The 19,021-nt window shown below is 52.0% G+C and overlaps 6 protein-coding genes across 6 annotated transcripts; 3 read left to right on the top strand and 3 right to left on the bottom strand.

The window, feature by feature from the left end:
- Positions 1 to 604: 604 nt before the first annotated feature.
- On the bottom strand, positions 605 to 2,700 carry N7473_001783 (uncharacterized protein; the record flags this gene model as incomplete). The annotated part of the gene is made up of 4 exons (XM_057147723.1): positions 605 to 705; positions 755 to 980; positions 1,020 to 1,447; positions 1,653 to 2,700. 4 exons carry the CDS (start codon positions 2,698 to 2,700, stop codon positions 605 to 607), a joined length of 1,803 nt encoding a protein of 600 aa, XP_057011377.1.
- A 5,750-nt stretch (positions 2,701 to 8,450) lies between these two features.
- Positions 8,451 to 10,844, top strand: N7473_001782 (short-chain dehydrogenase; the record flags this gene model as incomplete). Its single annotated transcript, XM_057147722.1, has 1 exon — positions 8,451 to 10,844. The coding sequence occupies one exon, from the start codon at positions 8,451 to 8,453 to the stop codon at positions 10,842 to 10,844; it is 2,394 nt and encodes a 797-aa protein (XP_057011376.1).
- An 802-nt stretch (positions 10,845 to 11,646) lies between these two features.
- Positions 11,647 to 12,694, bottom strand: N7473_001781 (uncharacterized protein; the record flags this gene model as incomplete). The annotated part of the gene is made up of 3 exons (XM_057147721.1): positions 11,647 to 12,302; positions 12,369 to 12,598; positions 12,657 to 12,694. The coding sequence occupies 3 exons, from the start codon at positions 12,692 to 12,694 to the stop codon at positions 11,647 to 11,649; spliced, it is 924 nt and encodes a 307-aa protein (XP_057011375.1).
- A 429-nt stretch (positions 12,695 to 13,123) lies between these two features.
- On the top strand, positions 13,124 to 14,206 carry N7473_001780 (zinc-binding alcohol dehydrogenase family protein; the record flags this gene model as incomplete). The annotated part of the gene is made up of 1 exon (XM_057147720.1): positions 13,124 to 14,206. The coding sequence occupies one exon, from the start codon at positions 13,124 to 13,126 to the stop codon at positions 14,204 to 14,206; it is 1,083 nt and encodes a 360-aa protein (XP_057011374.1).
- An 804-nt stretch (positions 14,207 to 15,010) lies between these two features.
- Positions 15,011 to 16,074, bottom strand: N7473_001779 (uncharacterized protein; the record flags this gene model as incomplete). Its single annotated transcript, XM_057147719.1, has 2 exons — positions 15,011 to 15,588; positions 15,660 to 16,074. 2 exons carry the CDS (start codon positions 16,072 to 16,074, stop codon positions 15,011 to 15,013), a joined length of 993 nt encoding a protein of 330 aa, XP_057011373.1.
- Positions 16,075 to 16,734: 660 nt separating this feature from the next.
- N7473_001778 (bZIP transcription factor) lies at positions 16,735 to 18,262 on the top strand (the record flags this gene model as incomplete). Its single annotated transcript, XM_057147718.1, has 3 exons — positions 16,735 to 17,136; positions 17,206 to 18,118; positions 18,171 to 18,262. The coding sequence occupies 3 exons, from the start codon at positions 16,735 to 16,737 to the stop codon at positions 18,260 to 18,262; spliced, it is 1,407 nt and encodes a 468-aa protein (XP_057011372.1).
- Positions 18,263 to 19,021: the final 759 nt, after the last annotated feature.

The following is a 19,021-nucleotide window of genomic DNA, read 5'->3' as shown; positions in this document are numbered from 1 at the left end:
TTGGTGACATTCGGTTTCTTTTCGTGTTGGGCAGCTTCGAAGGCCTCATCAATAGAGTTGGAGATTTCGGGGTTTTTGGCATGGTGGGTGAGAGCAATAGCTTCAAATGGTGAATTCGGTCAAAAGGGTAGCATGCAGGTTAGTGCTCCAACGCTGAATTGCCCACCGCCCCAGCCCTGCAAATGCTCCTGGTTCTGCTTTCTCTCATCCTCCTTTCTCCGTCTCCCTTTCCCCCTCCTCGCTTTTCCATCATTTTTCTCCTATCGCCTCGTCCACTAGTTGCCTACACCGTAAATAAATACGTCGCCGGTTCACCACTTTCAGGCAGGACAGGCCTCCCTGGGATCTCTACAATACGCGATAGGTTGTACATCTACACTCGTACACTCCTTGGACTCGTAATTCACGCGACCAGCATTTTATTTTCGGCAACCCCTCGGCAGTCTCCTCTTCTCTCCTCGCAAGGGCTGTATTCCAGCTGAAGGCGGCAGGTTCTCTGGTTCGACAGTGAATACACTCGTGATGTAGTTTGAAGGAGTTGCGACGATCCACAAGATATTTCGTGCTCGAAGGAACATGGTCGCGAATAAACACCCTTAAGGCTTTACAGATTTTCTTCTCCCTGGACAACTGACTTTTTCTTTCTTCTGCTCGCTTCGCAGGTAGAACCACCGCCCACCGTCTTCTCTTTTTGGTCGTTGCAGACTGCCTTAAGAGAGTTACATAGCACCGCCTATCCGCGAGGAACACATACCCAGGACCTTCGCTGTTTGAGACATTTCCGTCTCGCGGAGACTCGCGAGCCCATCATGTCGTCGGCTGTAGCGGAGCTGGATAGCTACCTTCGGTCCATGCTGGCTCTGAAGCCTCCCGGGATTACAGGCTCCAAGGTTCACAGTATCACCAGACTGTGCACCGCCAATGTTCAAGTACGCCACGTTCCCTACTCCTGAGATATTTGATTGTTGAGATGGTTGAGACTGTTAAGATGGCTGAGATCAAGTTGATGAGAGGCTAACCCTGCACCTCAGGATGAACCCGTTCTCATCCAAAAAATCTACACCCACTTCAAGAAGGCCCCCGCCACCCACAAGCTGGGCGTTCTCTCTGTGGTCGACTCTATAACCCGGCATTGGGTAGACGCCACTCGCAAGGCTGGCCGGCCTCCACGAAGCGCCGCGCCGGATGGGACCTTCGCTGGTGGCGTCGACCGAGTGACCAAGTTGTTGCCCGTGCTGATGACCGACATCATCAACAATGCCCCGCAAGATCAAAAGGTACACATAGACTTGGCGCGAATGTTCAGGCTGGGGCTGGGCCTCTGGGTGCAAATCGCGTCCAATGGCCGTATTCTCCCGCGACCGCTCAATCTTGGACGTGGTGTCGGCAGTTTTTTGCGCTTTATTGCTTTGGCGGATCTTATCACTCACGTATGCCTTTCTGGACGCTGTAGGAAAAGATCAAGAAGCTCGTCGACATCTGGGTGTGCGGCTGCTCCTTCCCGCCCTCTATGCTCACCTCATTCCGCGAGAAACTGAACACCCCTACACATAGTAAGTGTCCACCCTAGGATCTTTGCTCTTATCGCCTTCTGATTCAATCGCTTCTACCATGGTTCATAGATGTTCAGGCCACCATGCCAAAAGGCTCACCGCCCCCCAGCTTCAGCCCTTTGGAAGCCCCAGCTCTGCTGCAAAGTACCAATGGCTCGCCCGCGGCGGCAACAGATACCACCGGTATACTCAAACCGCTGACCGATATGGCTAAACGGAGCACGGTGACGTCCGCTTCTCCCACCAACCGGCTCGCTACCCTGACCCCGGCAGCCGCGGCTCTGCATCTCGCTTCGTCTGTCGATTCGTCTCTACTGCCACCCTCGACGGCTAACCCATACACAGGTGCTGGTGCTGACACCATGGCCAATCCAGTTGCCGCTCTTAGTGGCCTTGGCCAGAACCCTGCCATGCCGCAGCTGCAGAGCCATAGCCAGACTCCGAACCCATTGGAAGCAATGCTTCCGCAGTGGCCAGCCGCCGCTCCGGCGATGGATGGAAACGCGATGTCCCGGCATCTTCCGCTGCTGCAATTACTGTCGCAGCAGGGCATCTCGCAGGACCAGTGGGCTGCGGCCCTGCAACTCGTCAACATAACCGATACCATGGGTGGGGCAACCCCGCTCAGCTTCCTGGCTTTGACGCGATACCCTGCCAGGACTCTGGTGGCAGCGGCCACCCTGACACGCAGAACCGTGTCGATTGTGATCGCAGGAGGGATCGTGACCATTCTAGCTCTCCTCCCGGTGGGTATGGCCGTCCTTCTCACTCTCCTGGTTGGGACCGACGTCACTCCGCCTCGCCGCCTCGCCGCCACGACAGACCGGTGCACGACGAGTATTACGGTGAATCTCCTGGGCGCCGAGGTGATCCTCGCGATGCTAGTGGTCGTCGGGGTAACGAATACCGTAAACGTAGCCCGCCGGGCTGGAAACGCCGGTCTCATTCCCTGCTGCGGAAAGACAATAATCTCCCCTCGCCTGGTCCCAAGCCCCTCGAGTGGGACTATTCCATCAGCCCGGGTAACATCAAGGTTCTGAGCCGCACCCTCTTTGTCAGTGCCATCTCCTCCGAGGCTCACCTCCGTTCGCTCTTCAACAAGTTCGGCGTCGTTCAGACATGTATTGTCAATATTGACAAGTGTCATGCTTTCATTAAGATGATTAGCCGCCAGGATGCGGTGAGCGCTCGCGAAGGAGTAGAGTCATTCCGTTCAGGCGAGATGCAACTCCGCACACGATGGGGTGTCGGTTTCGGCCCGCGTGACTGCAGTGACTATCAGACTGGCATCAGCGTCATTCCGATCGAGCGACTTACCGATGCGGATCGCAAATGGCTGCTCACGGCGGAGTATGGTGGCACCGGAGGTCGCCCCATACAGTCGGGAATGGTTGTCGAGGAGCCAGATATCGAAATTGGTGCTGGCCTCTCATCCAAGGCCATCAGTCAACGCATTGCGGCAGGCACTGGCGGCAAGCGTGGCCGGAACTCAGACTGCTTTGGCGGCGGTCGCGGCGGACATCCAGACCGTAATGGTTTTGGCCTTCGCCGCAATTGACAAGCAGGAGCACCAACTTGAAGCTGATTGGTCATTGACATGGTGTGTCACTGTCTCGGAGCACCACATTGTTTCTGAGAGTACTCTCTCACGAACAATACGCACAGGTATTGGACCTTGAGTAGTGCTTTTAGACGCTGGGGAGTGGCAGCTGCAATATCAACGGCAGCTAGTTGCTCATTGTTGGTTGGTCGAAAGATTTTGCCCAGAGACTTCCCCCGACGGGTGGAGCGAAATATACATTATTCAAGACCGTAGGTTGGTTGAACCTCCACTGGAGTGCAAGCTGCGTCATTTCGATCTTGTCACTGACCTCCCGCCTGGTCCTATATCTTGCGGTGAGACTGCAGGCTGCTGAAGCAGTTCCGGCCCTAACAGGTGTGACCGGTGGCGATGGAATCCGGCATCTACGGCGGTTGTGGTGTTGGTTTGGGGTGGGACTAAAAGGGGCGTCCCCCTCGCCATCACGATATCGATCCCTGGTCTCTTGGAAGTCAGCGGGCTCTGCTGTTCATCTTGTCTTGGTGAGCCGGAAACACTCCGCTCTGCCTTGATAGCGTGCGGATGTAACCGCGGTCACGCGAAGCTAGGCGAACAGCTCGCAGAACGTTGCGAGCTCCATGTGTTGGTACCGTTCTTCCAATTTATCCCTCCCTGCCTGTCATTAGCTAGGGAATTGAAAGAGTTGATTCACCACTGACATGTTCTGGGTGGTAAGAAATGGTCCTGGCAAGCAATTGGGGTTGAGAACGGTGTCCCAAAGGGTAGCCACGCCAATCCGCTGACGCCCGTCCGAGGCGTGAAGCGACACTGACAGAAGGTAGACTCAACCAGAAGGATCTAGAAGTCGGCTGCACAGATCTCGACTGCTGTCAGATCCATGGGATCTGTCGGTGGGATGAGGTCGAGATCCGTCTGTTCGCATGGATTAGGCTTTGAAATCGGACCGAGCCGCTTTGCAGAGTCTGTTATGACACCTGTCACGCACTGTGGCGGACATGCCTTCGGTACACGGGGATCGATGGTTCCTTGGATGAGCCGGAATATCCAGCTTCTGAGTCTGGTGATCGATAATGAGGGCCTCCATTCCTGCCCGCGATTTCGTCACGCGCAGATTCAACGCTCAGCTCTCACATTTCAAGAGGATCTGACTATTGTCGGATGCTTATCAATACATCTTATTGCGTTCCCATGCCTGGCGGGCAGCATTGACGTTCATTTGACTGGCGTGGTGTCAACCTCACAGTGTTACCTTGCATGACCAGGACAGGCGGTTGAATCGCGAACCAACGAATGGACCTCTTCCAGTAGCTCGTTCTCGTCAAGGATCTTGATGGATTGCGTCTGAACGCTTTCCCGATCAAAGATTATTGCGGTAGGGTGAACAATGATTCCGACTGTGTTTTGGCCGTTTGGTGTTGTTACCCGATTCGTGTAACCACTCGTGTTGATGCGGGCTCAGTCGACCCCGAGTAGTCGAACCAGGTGCCATACTCGGTCTTCGTGGTGCTAGTGGAGGCCACTGCACATCCTGCGCAGCGACCGCATTCGATGAGGCCGTTCGGATGCGACTGTTTGCTGGACCAAGGACTAACGGAGGTACAGGCCGAAGGCATTCTTATCCTCGTCTTCACTGTTTTGAAGATAAACGGAGGAAATCGAAGGCAGTCGCGGTCTTTCCAAGTCGCTGGTGGCTCACCGCAGTCCGAGATTCGCAGAGCAGGCTCTCGCAGCGGCCAGCGATCGCGACAAGGAAGAAGGAGGGGAAGGCCGTCGATCTGCTTCCGATGCGATCACACTTCTTCCACTTGTCATTGACAGTTTTGAAGGCGTGCTATTCGTGTTTGACCCCAGTTCTGATTTCGTGGGTTCTCTGACGGGGCTTCGAGTGGTGTCGTCGACGAGCCATCGCAGCTGCTTGGTGGTGATCTGCACACTATTGTCTCCATGCGTGGGATCCTCCATTTGCGAATGGTGTGAGAAACGATTGACCGTTCGAAGTTCATTGAAAATGTGTTGTTGCGTTGGAGTGTGTGGGAGCGCTCAGGAACTCACATTTGGATCCGCCATCGGTCCGCCGTACGTATGCTGTTGGGGCAACGCGGAAGATAACAGATTAGATCAACTGCTACGTCTCTGATTCGACGACGGCCGTATTTCTTGGTTGTTTCCCTATTTCGGTCGGTCAGCTGACTGCAGTGTGGTTTCAGATCATGGGGCTTTGAGTGGCTTCAAACAATTCACAAACCGCGGCGAGCTCTATCCCGGTCCCGTTCTTGGAGCACATTCCCGGTCGCAGGGTTTCACAGTAGGCAGAACGGGTAGTGCGATGGTTATTAATACTACTAGTGCCGCTAGCCAGAAAATAGCGTGTAAGCTTTAGCTTTGCGATACGATCATTCATCGTGATACACTCGAACGCTTGCGATGTCTGACGCACAACTCATGATTTGCTGCCAGTCATTAACCAGTGTCTTGGAGGACAGGAGGGGTTGACTGACTTTTTTTAAGTGGCAATCGGGAATTGGGAGTTCCACATGCAATGCACTTGTGTATTCAGGCCATATGCACCCAATTCTAGGCAGCACAAAGAGTCTTCGGGGTTAGTGTGAGCCATGGCAAGGGGAACGAGGCACATACCCGTAACATGGTCACGTTTTGCACCGTTGACAGTGAGGGCAGGTCTTGACAGCGAAGGGGTCAACTTGATTGGGCTGCCATACCATTCCAAGGAGCCCGAGTTTCTTCTCGTTGGCTCTCTCGAACAGGACAATGCGAGATAACAACTGGACGGTCAATGAAGAGAAGGAGCGTATCTTCACGCGGGAGCGTCAAAAGTACTGACTGACTCTTATGAGCCAACGAGGTGCTCTGTCTGTATCAGTATACTGAAATGGAACAGTCCAAGGGTGATTAATAGTGGAAGGAGAACTCATCACCTGTCCGCTGATAGTGTCTGGCGCTGTCAAGCCCGAATGACTAGAGCAAAGGGCCGGGGGAGTAGAGGGTATTTATAGACATCTCGACTTGTCCTGTCCTCACATGGTTGTTAGCACCGGTTGACTTCTACTAGCAGTGGTAACCGTTATCATAATTGTGAGTGTAGCTGTCCAAATCTGCGGCCCGTTGAAAATCATGTTTACGTTCAATATCCGTTAATTTGAGTGGCATCTAGAATGCCAACTTGAGACTGTCACCAGAGAAGTCAAGCCCATGTAGTGTAGAAATAGCCGTGATGAGTTTATGGACATGGCATCGTTTAAAAACCGTTGATTGACGAAAAGATTTTCAGCGGGATTCTAGGTCAAGACCTTGAAATGCCTCTACGGTTGGACGATGATCAATGAAATGATCGGAGCTTCACGGTTTACCCGATTCTTTCTGTTCACAGTTTAAAGTTGACTCAACAATCACATTTTCAAGCACCGAGAAATAATCCCTAATTCGATTACTTGAACCTATAGGCATGGACACTTCGGCCTGCCAGCACAAACAAAGGCCCTCGCTTTACTGTCGACCCAACGCTGAACTCATCACCGACGCCAGAATAAGCCAAGTATAGCTAACACAAGGTTGCGGACCTATTTTAGACAATCTGTCGGTCCGCATTCCAGTACGTAAATAGATATCAGTAATGCGTATAACCGTTGAAGCTGGTGAACAACAGTGACGAAGTATTTCCAGTTAATGCATTCGTGTGTTCAAAATGGAACCAACTAATACCGTAATGCCATCCAAGCGGCCTACCAAATGTCCTAGGAATTTTCTTCTCGCCAGGCATTTCTCAAACTTTATTTGCACTTTTCAACGTTCATTTCAACGACTGTGGAAGGTGATTCACCGTAAACATCTTCAATATATGAGGTAGTTACCAAGTTATGGATTCAAGGGGCGCCCCGCCTAGATCGACACACGCCATGGTTCGAAGTGGGGCGCTTTGTGAGATTGGCCGCAAACTCTAGATCGCATACTTCAACGGCTGTTGAATCACCTCAACTGGCAGCAAAAACGAAGTGTTTCCTACAGATTTACAGTGCAGTCCACCACTTCTCCCATAGATTTTGCATACCTGGCAGCTACGAGCGGCTGAAGGCGAAAAGACATGAAAATTTTAGTAGGTACAGTACAATTCATAGGCTGTGAAGATTGGACATTCACTGGGGATGGCTCAACGTTGATATTTGCAAGCTTCCCCAGCCGCAGAGCCCCACTTTCAACTCAATTCTCCACCTTCAGCCATTCTCAGGGAATGAATGAATGTAGCACTACTCGAGTGAGTGGCCACTGATAAATTTCCTGCCGGCACGTTTTCAAGTGGCAGATAGGACCTTCCCCTCAATCTATTTCAGAAAATCCTCTTTTTTGGCAGCCCCTCATCCTCGACCACGTCAGAGTTCCTTCGTTGACAATGGCGCAGTATGACAGGAAAGCCGCTGAATATCGCTGCAGCAAACTTTTCAGGGATTACAAAAAATGGTATGACAGTTTGGAGGGAGAGACCTACTCCTCAAACTCTGCGGGCTCCTCAAAACCTGCGGGCTTCTCGAAACGTACGCGCTCATCTCATACGAAGCTGGGATCCACCCCCTCCACCCCCACAGAACATGGTCGCGCATCGTCTCCAGTTGCAAAGCCTGAGAGCAGACGCAATCGGAGGGTTCGGTTTGAGCCCATTGAAAGAAGCCAGTCGCCGGAACCGACTCAATTCAGTCGGAATGATCGGGCTCAGTCTGTAAGCAGTCAGTGAGTGCCTTTTTGCGCTATACGTTGCAACACCACGTTCTCGGCGAGCCCAATTCCTAACTGTCGGGACATATCCTCCCGTGAGAATAAGCAAAGATAACATGTCTTTGCTTGGTGTACGTAATCCTGCTAAGCTGCGGCTCCCGCTTACCTCAGTTTCTTCAGACTATGTTATCACATGATCCAAAAATTCTGCCGGATTTTTCGCACGCTAAACCTAATCGGTTTGCTTCCCGTCACATTGTCATAGGCGCTGGTTAGGCGGTGACCAAGGGCGGTGACCAGGACAGACCATGGAGCTAAACCTCTTTTGACACGCGAACATGGAGGCAGGTCAAGGGGGTTGGGCAACTGAAAGCCGGGAAATACAGATTGGTCAAGGTTGGAAAGGGGTTTAGCGCAATAACCTGGCATAACCGAGCCAAAAAAAAATAACCTAAGCCAATTCCCATTAACTATCGCCACCATCATTATTATATATATATACGACGACACGCCGTGCGACGACCGACAACCAGGTCACCCCCCTCTCTCTCACAGACCATACACACACACACTCTCTCTCTCTGGACAAACAAAAACCAAAGCAAAGCACAATGAATGAGGGAGAATTGGACCTCCAGAAAATTGGCCCGGCAGTTCGGGTCGATGATGCTGAGATTGATGTCACCGTTGATATCGATCTTCAGAAGGTTGAGGAGGATTCTATCGCGCAGGTGAAGCCTGGCTCAAATGATGCCGAGATGGACGACGCCGCGCATAAGGTGCTGGCACAGCGGAGGGCGATGCGGCCCAGGGCAACATCCAAGGGGTATAGAAAGGGGCTTGCCTGTTGGGCTGCCTTTTGCAAGAGGCGCCGGTTTACAGACGCAGATCTTGTTCATGAGAAGAAGATCCTTCTTTTCCTCAAGGAAGATGTATTGACTATGCGAATACCAAAGAACGGCGCCCAGAGGATGGGCAGGTTGCGCGTCTTTCCCGCTGGCAAAGAGACCCTTGTTTTCTCTCCACCACCATCATCAGCATCATTATCCTTGACGCCGCCAATGGTGCCCTTGACACCAGAGTCGATCGACCGTGGCTACATCTCATCGCTTATTGACTTGTGGACCGAGCAGAGCAGCCTGGGATTGAACCCTTACCCGCATCCGCGTGGTGCGCTCCTCCGCGGCCTGATGAAGTCCCTCAAGCGAGAGAAGGCGAAGCGAGCACGTGAGACGTTCGAAGATCGAGCCATTTGCAAGCTGAATGATGGCTACACTGTAGAGGAGTACCATAGGCTATGTTCGGTGACACTCACCATGAAGGATCAGCTGGGGCCGTGGCTTCGAACCCGGCTGGATATCCAGCTTCTACATGCTGGCGTGCTTCGCAGCCAGTCAAACCGTTTGGCTGAGCTTCCGGATCTCTTCCTACAGCAGCTTGGCGGGGAGGAGGGTGAGGGTTCGTGGACACCATGTGTGATCCTCATGATAACGGATGGAAAGACCCTGGAAGCTGGGCGTACGGATTACACCGGCATCCTGCGCCACCGGGATCCTGTTCTCTGCCCGCTCGCATCGCTCGCCCTCTACCTCTTCTGGCGCTTTGACATGGCGGGGGAGCCACCGCCGGACTTCAACTCTCGGAGATCCTGGTACCGCCGGCGGCTGATCCCCGGAAAGCAGCAGGAGCAGAACTCCCTCAGCTACGAAACGCAGGCGTTGTGGATTCGGCGGGCCTTCGCCGAGGCCGGAATCCACTCATCAAAGGTGACGCACACGATGCGTGGTGCCTCGGCGCGGATCGCTGATGCGCAAGGCATTCCGGAGGATCAGATTCGCCGTGCTGGCCATTGGGAGAGAGGCTCGATGTCGACGGCCTATCTGGCCCGACTGCCACGCGAGTACATGCGTATCGCCGCCGGCTTCCCCCGTACCGCTGGCAACTACCATCTCCGTCGGGCCGCGGTCCTGCCACCTGTCGCGCTGGAGCGCCGGATCTGGCCCTGGGTCGACGGCTGGCTGGCGCGATACGATGCCAGCATTGTGTCGGGCTGCTCCTTTGCTAATGGCGGCCTTGACGATTGCGACATAGCAGGAAAGCAGTTTCTCGATCTCCTCGCCTGGCTTCGGATCACCATGCTGCAAGATGCCGCCGTCTTGCAACAGCAGTTCCCCCTGTTCCCGCTGTGGCAGCACCCCATCTTCTGTGGCCCGGATTGGCGTCGTTTTGCTGACGCCGTTCTGGTGGCGCACAATACGGCAGAGGAGCCCATGGATATGCGTGTCCGCAGAGTTCTGCCTACCCTTGAGGAGACCATGCGCTCGACTCGAGAGGCAGTACTTGCCCGAGTGGATCTTCATTCGGCCAGCGTCGAGCTCGCCCTCCGCGAAGGATTTGCCCGCGTAAATGACGGCCTGCACTCCTTGCGCGCGAGCTTTCCCGAGCAGCTTGTCACAGTTCCCAGGCGCCTTGTCAACTCGGATGCCTTAACGGCTTATCTTGCTGACCATCTCACCACCGCTCCTCTTCCGTCGCCTCAGGCCCATTCGCTCTCCACGTCAGCCGCAGTGGAAAAAGTCACGGCAGTCCCTTCTTCCGCACATTCCTCCTCCTCCTACTCCTCCTCCGCTGCCGCCGCCGCCGCCGCCGGGGCCGGGAGCTCGCTCATCCCTCTGGCTCCTGGTGGTTGGCCCGTGCAGCCGTACGACCCGAATGTGGCTACCGTAGAGGATGCGTGGAGGGAGTGGCATGTGGGACTGGGGGCGGGTGCTGCCAAACGCGACTCAATCTTGCTTCTTGAGGCGAAGTTCGGGTGTGCATGGCGCTATGAGCAGCGAATAAGGCAGTGGCACTCGCGAAGAAAGAAGGTGATCCGCATGATCGAGCAGCGCGTGGCGCAGGGGCATGCGCTAGCGGATGTATTTGCACAATTAAATGCTATGGGTAAGTCGCTGGATCGTCTTCGCAGGGATGTGGAGAAGGGCGTTGATCTCTTCCAAAATTGAATGGCTACGCTGTACTCCGTACTGAATGCTAGGTTTCTTGAGGGTGGTCGCACGGAAGAAAGAACACCGCAGCAAGCGAGCAAGCGAAACAATGTAATGTACGGAGTAATGTGTAGTGAGTCTGGGGAGGCCTTCCCCAGCCGCTTAAAGGGCCTAGCAGTCTTGACTCGAATTGAGATCAATGAGCGCCTATCCCGACGAGAGCCTTGATTGCTCGCTCGCTCGAATACTGCCCCGATTATGTCTTCTTTTTTTCCCCCTTCCACGCCACGTCTTGTACATTAGCAAATCCTATCAATATCATATAGTGACCTTACTATAAAAGAATTGTGCCTTTGGTATAACTACGTCCGGGGGAGGCTTCACCAAGGCCAAAATGGGGGGGATCAGAAGGTTTCTGGTGAGAGACGAGCAGCGTCGCGGTGCCTTGAAACTCAAATCTCTCACCCAATTCTACCACAAAAATTACGGTAGACTTTTAGAGAATGAGGATACAAAACACAAAACAAGTGATTAGAGAGTGTTTTTTAAAAGATGATTTTGAAATTTTTTTTTTCGAAAGCGAGTGCTTCGCACTCGCCCAGTTTTCCCTTCCCTTTTTTTTTGAAGGGGGGGCGGGCTGACTAACAATAACCCTGCGGTTAGCTGGTTATAACGCCGCATATTGCACCCCCTGACCATTGTCCAAGGTCAATACAGGAATCTGACCCCCATTCCATGGTTGATGTATTGAGGGCTTGGCGGTTTCGCCATAATAACGCGCGAAATTACGCGGCAAATCTGACCCCCATATATCCTTAGGTTATATCTGGCTACTTTGACCCTTTCCTGGCGCATCCTTTTTGTCCTTTGCTTGACCAAGCTTAAAAATACTCGACCTGGCCTCTTCCTTGTCTAGTCCAACCCCCTTCAACACGGTACTGTCGAATACATTCCTTGGTCCCACAGCATTCAAAAACCAAACCACAAAGGCATTAGTACCTTTCCAAATGGTGGCACTCTTTCCACTGAGAACCTCGTCTGCCACTTCCCGGGCAAACTGAGCCGGCGCCATCGTCTTTGCAAGGTGAGTGTTTGTTCGCGCCTTTACAGAATCCTCCACGACGTTGTAGATACTCTCCGGCCCAAAGTTGATATTGTCCGCCGCCATCAAGGGAGTCGATACCTCTCCCATGTACAACGTTTTGACTTTGAGGCCAAGCGGCTGCAACTCGAGTCGAAGAGTGTCCGAGTAGGCTGCTACAGCCGCTTTGCTAGCGTTGTAAGCGGATGCGAATGGATTCGGGACGCGCGCTAGGACGGAGGCGACATTAACTATTATCGGTGAAAAGCCTGAGCTCACGCTGGCGAGCAGAAGAGGGGTGAAGGCAGTAGTCACTTCCATGAGGCCAAAAACATTCGTGTTGAAGAGTGCACGCACGCGGGTGGGATCTGCCTCGATGGCGGGTGCTTCGTAAACTAGGGTGCGAGCAGCGTTAATTTCCGTGCGAAAACCTGCAATCGAGTATTCTGGAGATAACCCACGAGTGCCCGCATTGTTGAAGAGTATGTCCAAGGAACCTCCTGTACGAGTTGAAATTTCTGCCGCTAGGGCCTTGATACTGCTCGCGTCCGTGACATCAAGAGTCAGCGTTTCGATATTTTTCCCCTGAAGGTTGGCCAAAGTCTTCAGCGACCTGGCGGTCGCAAAGACGCGGAAGCCCTTAGAAGCAAACTGCAAGGCTAGGGCGTTACCGGCACCCCCTTGGGAACATCTGGTGGGTGAGCGGTTAGGTCAGGGAATATGGAGGGAGTGGATAGGTCTCAACGCACCCGGTAATAAGGATTGACCTTTGCTTTGAGTCCGACATATTGAGAGAAATGAGGATGATTATGAAGGAACCGCGAAACACCGCCTATGTATACTGAAGTTGTATGAAGCACGAGTAACCTAAGGTATAAGTAGGATATAGGAATAAGATCAGCTGATTATTAAACACATTTCTCAGCGACCTAACTATACTGATGTGCCTTGACTCCTCCCGCGTTATGGATCCATCCATGGATATTCGGGTGAGTTACATAACCATTCCGTCACGACCCCACTAACTTACGCCGTCGGCAAGATAATTGCTCCATCCCCACCGCAAATTCCAGTGGCGCATTTTTAAACTTTCCTCGTGATCTGCCTTATCTGCAAAGACATGTGGCGTTGATAATTGACCATTTCCATAAGTACCCTACCTGCGACTCCGTACTCTTCACCGTATCCTTTTGGTCATTTGTTGTGCATCCAGATCATGAAGGCTCTTATTTCCAACCGCAGAATTGCCACCAGAATTTTCAACCACGCCAGTGGCAAATCAGTCGGTGGCCAGGGGGGAAAGGTCAAGGACGATGTTCCCATTCCTACAATTTCACCCAACGAGATTTTGGTCAAAGTCAAGGCGGTCGCGTTGAATCCTACAGATTTTAAGCACCTAGATGTCATTTCTCCTCCTCACTCCATCATCGGCTGCGACTATGCCGGCGTGGTCCAACAGGTCGGCAGCGCCGTCAGGTTTGGATGGACACCCGGCGATCGCGTGGCGGGCGCCGTCCACGGTGGCCTTTTTCCCGACAAGGGCGCTTTCGCCGAGTACTTGAAAGTCGATGCGGATTTGGCTTGGAAGGTTCCTGATGAAATCAGCGACACGGACGCCACCACGTACGGCGTCTCAGCCGTGACTGCCATGTTGACCCTCAATGTCCGTCATGGCCTCCCCTTCGTCCAAGGTGATCAGGCAACCCCTAAAGATGAGGTGATCTTCATCTATGCTGGCGCCACCAGCACTGGGCTATTTCACATCCAGATTGCAAAGGCAGCTGGGTATGAAGTTGTTGCGACGGCCTCGCCGCGTTCATTCGACCTTGTCAAGGCGTACGGCGCCACTGCAGTGTTTGACTACAGGTCGGCAACCGTTGCAGCAGATGTCGTCAAGGAGTATCCTAAGATCTCGAAGGCCGTCGATTGTTTCTCCGAAGGAAAATCTACTTCCGTATGTGCAGAAGTACTGAAGAACACTGGCGGTACGGTGGTCACGCTATTGCCTAACGGCAAGTCAAGCATACCGGGCGTGTCGTACGAGATGGTGATGGCGTATACGGTGTTTGGTCACCCTTTTCAGTGGTTACCCCCAATTGGCCCAAAGTTCGAGGCCAAACCAGCCGACCGCGAAGCTCTTGTCCGCTTTTACAACGTCCTTCCAACAATCACACACATCTTAAAACCGATTCCTACTGTGAAGGAAAAGGATGGGTTTGAGGGTATTCTAGATGGATTGAACAAACTACGAGCAGGCGCTGTAGCCGGGGGCAAGTTAGTAGTGGATTTTCCAGCTTAGTATAGCGTTGTATTATGCGAAGTAATATGAATCAAATTTGCGTCCTAGACGACTTAGTGCAACTATAAGAGAAAGCTTGACTGTGCGTGGTTCAATTAATAGGCATAGGAACGTTGGTCGACTTTCGGTCTTCTGAATTACCGCCACGCTGTATACTTCATCAAATCCAAAGAAATTATGCAATCTTCTTCTTGATAGTTCAACTTTGTTTCTTATATTTCAGAAGGAATGGGCCTACAGACCAAACTGTTGCTTTACATCATCGTGCATTTGGGTGATGTCGAGATATCCTTACCGCCTATGAGGTCGGCCTATTATGCATTGCCCGCCCATACGGACAATCCTCAACTGATTTCAGCGCAAAGATCATCGAAGCGCTGCCGCATTGGAAGATCCATCGCTAGATTAATAGTAAAGCGCCAATACGCCTCGTATTCGAAGTTTTGTGGAGCAAGCCGTGGCGCAATTGATGCCGTGCCCTTGGTAGCAAACCACAATTGAAGTGAAATTTCTGCATTTGACCGAGGATAAGGAGCTTTTGCTCCGCAGCTTAACCACTAATATGAACTTGCGAGATACTCTGTGAGTTAAACAAAGTAGAAACTACTGTAGGTGGGCCTTGAGACAGGTTCCTTCGCATTCTACTCCCGTCTAGGAAGTTGCATAGCGGCCAAAGGTCTGGATGCTTGGTTTTCTAAATATCCATCTGTTGGGACTCGCTTCACTCGATTTTGGACCGCCTGATCTATGCTCAAAGCTCGAAGTAAATATCTATCTCAAAAAAGCACTAACAGCCTGTACGACTCAAGTTTTAGCGAAGCCCAGTTGCTGATCCATCACGCTCCGCACGATCTCCTCCCAAGGTTGCCAGTGGATTTCAAGTTCATTTTCGGCCTTGGTGGTATCGACGGGCAGGGAAGCCCCTTCAGCCTGCTCCATAATCTTCGCACCAACATTGGGGTAGGCCGTGTGCACAATACGAGCAATTTCTTTCCACGTTGTTGGCACCCCAGAGATCAGATATTTCGAGCCGTCTTTGATCTTCGGGTCTAACGCCTTGATATGGGCTTGGGCAACATCTTGAATGTGCACACCCGTGATGCCCGCAATTGGAACACCTCCCATCACGCTACCCCACAGAATGCCATTAGACCCTGCTTGGACTTCCTCGGCGGAGCTTTGTACGAGATTGTGCCCGAAGACAAACGACGGATGAAGGGTGACCAGCGAGTACTGCGGCTTTTCTGTCTTCCAGAAGTTCCATGTCGCGTTGTTTGCAAGTAATTTGGACGCTCGGTACAAAGTCATCGGTGTTGCGGCAAGATTATGAGGGTCGACAAAATCCGCTGCTGGGTCCACAGTGAGATCCCAGTCATTATCCTCTGAGGCTGATGTTAGCATATTGCCAAACTTCACAACAGTAGCATTCTGCCACCATGTGCATTGAATCTACCTTTGACGACACCGCCACTGGGCAACCCAACAAGAGGAATCAAGGAAGCGATGGATGACGTTACCACAACCTTCTTTATACTTGGCACCTTGGCTGCCTCTTTGAGAACAGCCAAGGTTCCTTTCACCGCGGGGCCAAAGAAAGCTTCCTTGTCTGTGCCGCGAGCAAGAGGTGATGCTAAATGGAGGATATAGTCCACCCCGTCAAGCTTGCCTCTAAAAGCAGCCTCCTCGGTGAGATCTGGGATGGTGACGAATTCCAGCTGTTCGCCATAGTCTGATAGTATCGATTCGAGCTTGTCTGATTTCTTGCGGGTGCCAATTCGAAGTCGATATCCGGCCTTGAGAGCTTCGACAGCCGTGGCGCTACCAATAAAACCTGTAGCGCCGGTTATGAAAATTAAGGGAGCAGACATGACGTAATAGTAGTTAGTGGTAGTTAGGTAGGGATAATTGGTTCAACTAGGAAATGATGGGCTTTTGTAGCGTAGGGGGTGGATTTATTATTAATTATTGTCCCCGTTCATAGGAACGGAGAATCGGGTACGATGATAATGGCTTTACATTACAGCGGCTTAGATCGGGACGGAATTTTCATTGCCACCGGAACGGGTTGATTAGTCAAATACACCGATGGAGACGGCCCAGGTAGCCAACTCATGTTGTATTGTAGAACAAACGCTCCTTGGAGCTTTGGATAATGGGTCCAACATAACGCCACCAACGGCATCAGCGGAAAGTCTGCCAAGCGCAACAGAGTCCAACGACACCCGAAACCAGCCATCTCCTGAGGCAAGCCACCCAAGCTTGCACGGGACGTGATTCGTTGGATAGTTGCGTCATCAAACGGAATGATGAGCGATCATGCCGAGCCAAAGTTTAGCCTTACAGGTTGTCTTCCAGGGGCATCCTTCTTCCAGTCCCGGGTAGAATCACTCCATAGATCACTAATCTCGAAACGGCTTGTCTACTGAAATCTAATTGTCTGGACGATCAGCCCGCGCTGGTCGGGTTCTAATACAGGCTGTCTTATCTCCTGGCCCACAGGTTCCCGATTGACTGACCGTGACTATATCATGGACCAACAATTACAAGTGCGGCTGTCAAGCGACCTGCCTCCCTTCAATTGGGATGAGTTCTATGAAAGCAGATCCTCATCTGAACTTACGTACCCCTCGTTACACGAGTCCGCGACCTCTGATATCAACTCATTGCTCTCAGCTCGCTCCTATCCCCTGCCCAATTCACATAACACTCGAAATGCTCAATATAATACGCCATCACCCAGTCATGGCGACTTAGCTCTTAAGCTTGCATCTTCCTTGAACCCGACGAACACAAACCAAACACCCCTTCCTAAACCGACGGCACCGGGGCCACAAAAACGCAAGCAACGTGGATCCAAGAATACCACACCGTCAGGGGAGAACCGCGGAGCTCCCCGAGACGATGGTGGTAGAAACGGAAGTCCTGAAGAGGTTCGTGGGCCATTGATCAACCTCCACGAATGATGTGAGGGTACTGACCGGATGTACTACTTGTGACAGCGGAGGCGCATGCAAACTCGCCTGGCACAACGTGCATATCGCTCGCGACAGCAAGCATCAATGGAAAGCCTCAGGAATCGAATATCCTTTCTGGAGACGTCGATGGAGAAAATGAGCTTTGCTATGCTGTCGTTTAGTGAGCAACTGGTCCAGAGTGGTGTGCTTAGGTCACACTCTGCTTTAACCACCAATTTACGCGATACGATGAAGGTATTCCTTACTTTGGCATCCGGGGCAAGCATCGACGAGGGGACGAGGACCCCGGTTGATTCCAATAGAGCAACTGATTTGCCGCCATCCCCACCACAACCTACCACCAAGCGCTTATCTCTGGACGTCCCCCGTCACTTGCACCTGGTGGACAGCGGAGTATATCATCCTAAAAGTGCTCTCCTACCGGTGGCCGTTAAGTCACCTGGAGCGTTGATAATAGACGAGACCGAATTCATTGAAAGGCTGCTCGTGGTAGCTCTTTATCAGGGACATCTGGCTCTAAGCAATCAGTCCTTTGGCATGGATCAACTCCAAAGGCCCTTTGGGCTCATTTTCACTATGATGAACCGTGACCGCCTGACATCTTACTTCAAAGCAGAATTATATGCTCAAGTAAACCGGAAGCCGTTGGACGGATGGGAGGAAGTCCCCTTTTTCAGATTGGGGCGTGCGGGAACCCATTATCCTGACGAGGGCGCGGGTGCCTTTATCCCTCGTTTCCAGAGATGGGGCACCGTGGAGGACCCCTTATCACTGGTTACGGCAGAGTTACGAAAGCAGCTAGAAGGGGATTGGTTTGACTTGCAAGATCTAGACGGGTATCTTCGCGAAAAGAATGTGCTCCTGGTCGTGTCGGCAGGTGAGCCAACAAGATGCTCGGAAGGGCAGATCAATATCAATGTCTCACGTTTTATATCAGGTAAGTCTGCGCCGCTGTGTCTTGTTCGTAATGATAATTCTGACTTTGATAGCATTGATCCCCAGAGGAGTTTGCCTGGGTCGAACACCTGGGTTTCAACGTGGTGATGTGGAGGAGGCCCTGCATTTTTCAACAATTGTGTAAACTTGTTGAACTCATCAGTTTGACCACCAATTACTTAGCGAAATATGCATGATGTGTCTATACATACTACTGTACAATATCTGTGGTGATCTTGCCCTTCCGATTTGACATCTGGTTTGAAAGAATTCTTTCGAGGCCACACATTCAGGCATGTAGCCATACTTTGTACTTTGAGCGTATCTTACTGTATGTATAAAATTGCCATACAGCGAAATGCGGAGTTGAAGAAGTAGATAGGGGATCTCGGATCCCAGATTATACATACGATAAACTCCACGGACTACGGGGTTCAGGTGTCTTCATTGCACGCCAACCACACAGGTGCAAGGGTGGCGTGTAGTTGGGCTTGCTTTAGTTGACGCCCTCGAATAGTCGCAAATTTGGGTATATCAGGGTTCAGTGGGCCTAGTTCTCCAAGCCTTGTTGAGTCAAGGCCATAACGGGACGTGTGACCTTAGAAAAAATGGGTCCCGCTGGGGTTGCGCTTGACTTGAGTATGTGGGCCGAAAGCAACCTTAAAACGGTTAGCTGGCGGCTCGGGGCAAAGATAGAACCCGGCGCAGGAACGCCTTCTAAGCAACCCGACTACGGCGGTGTATAGACGCCATTCGCCAATGCATAATTCAATGAGCAATCCTGGTATCTGATTGGTCGGGAATCATGCATATTTTGACCGCCTTTAGGGCCGCCCCCTTAATGCCTTACCCCTCAGGCAGAATTCCTGTCATGTGATTCGTCTGTTTCCTTAGTACTAGGCCT

This window comes from Penicillium subrubescens (genome assembly GCF_028828155.1).
Source record: "Penicillium subrubescens strain IBT 31985 chromosome Unknown utg000002l_segment0_segment0, whole genome shotgun sequence".
Taxonomy (NCBI): domain Eukaryota; kingdom Fungi; phylum Ascomycota; class Eurotiomycetes; order Eurotiales; family Aspergillaceae; genus Penicillium; species Penicillium subrubescens.
Note: the sequence above shows the minus strand (reverse complement) of the source record. Positions and strands in the feature narration are given on the sequence as shown.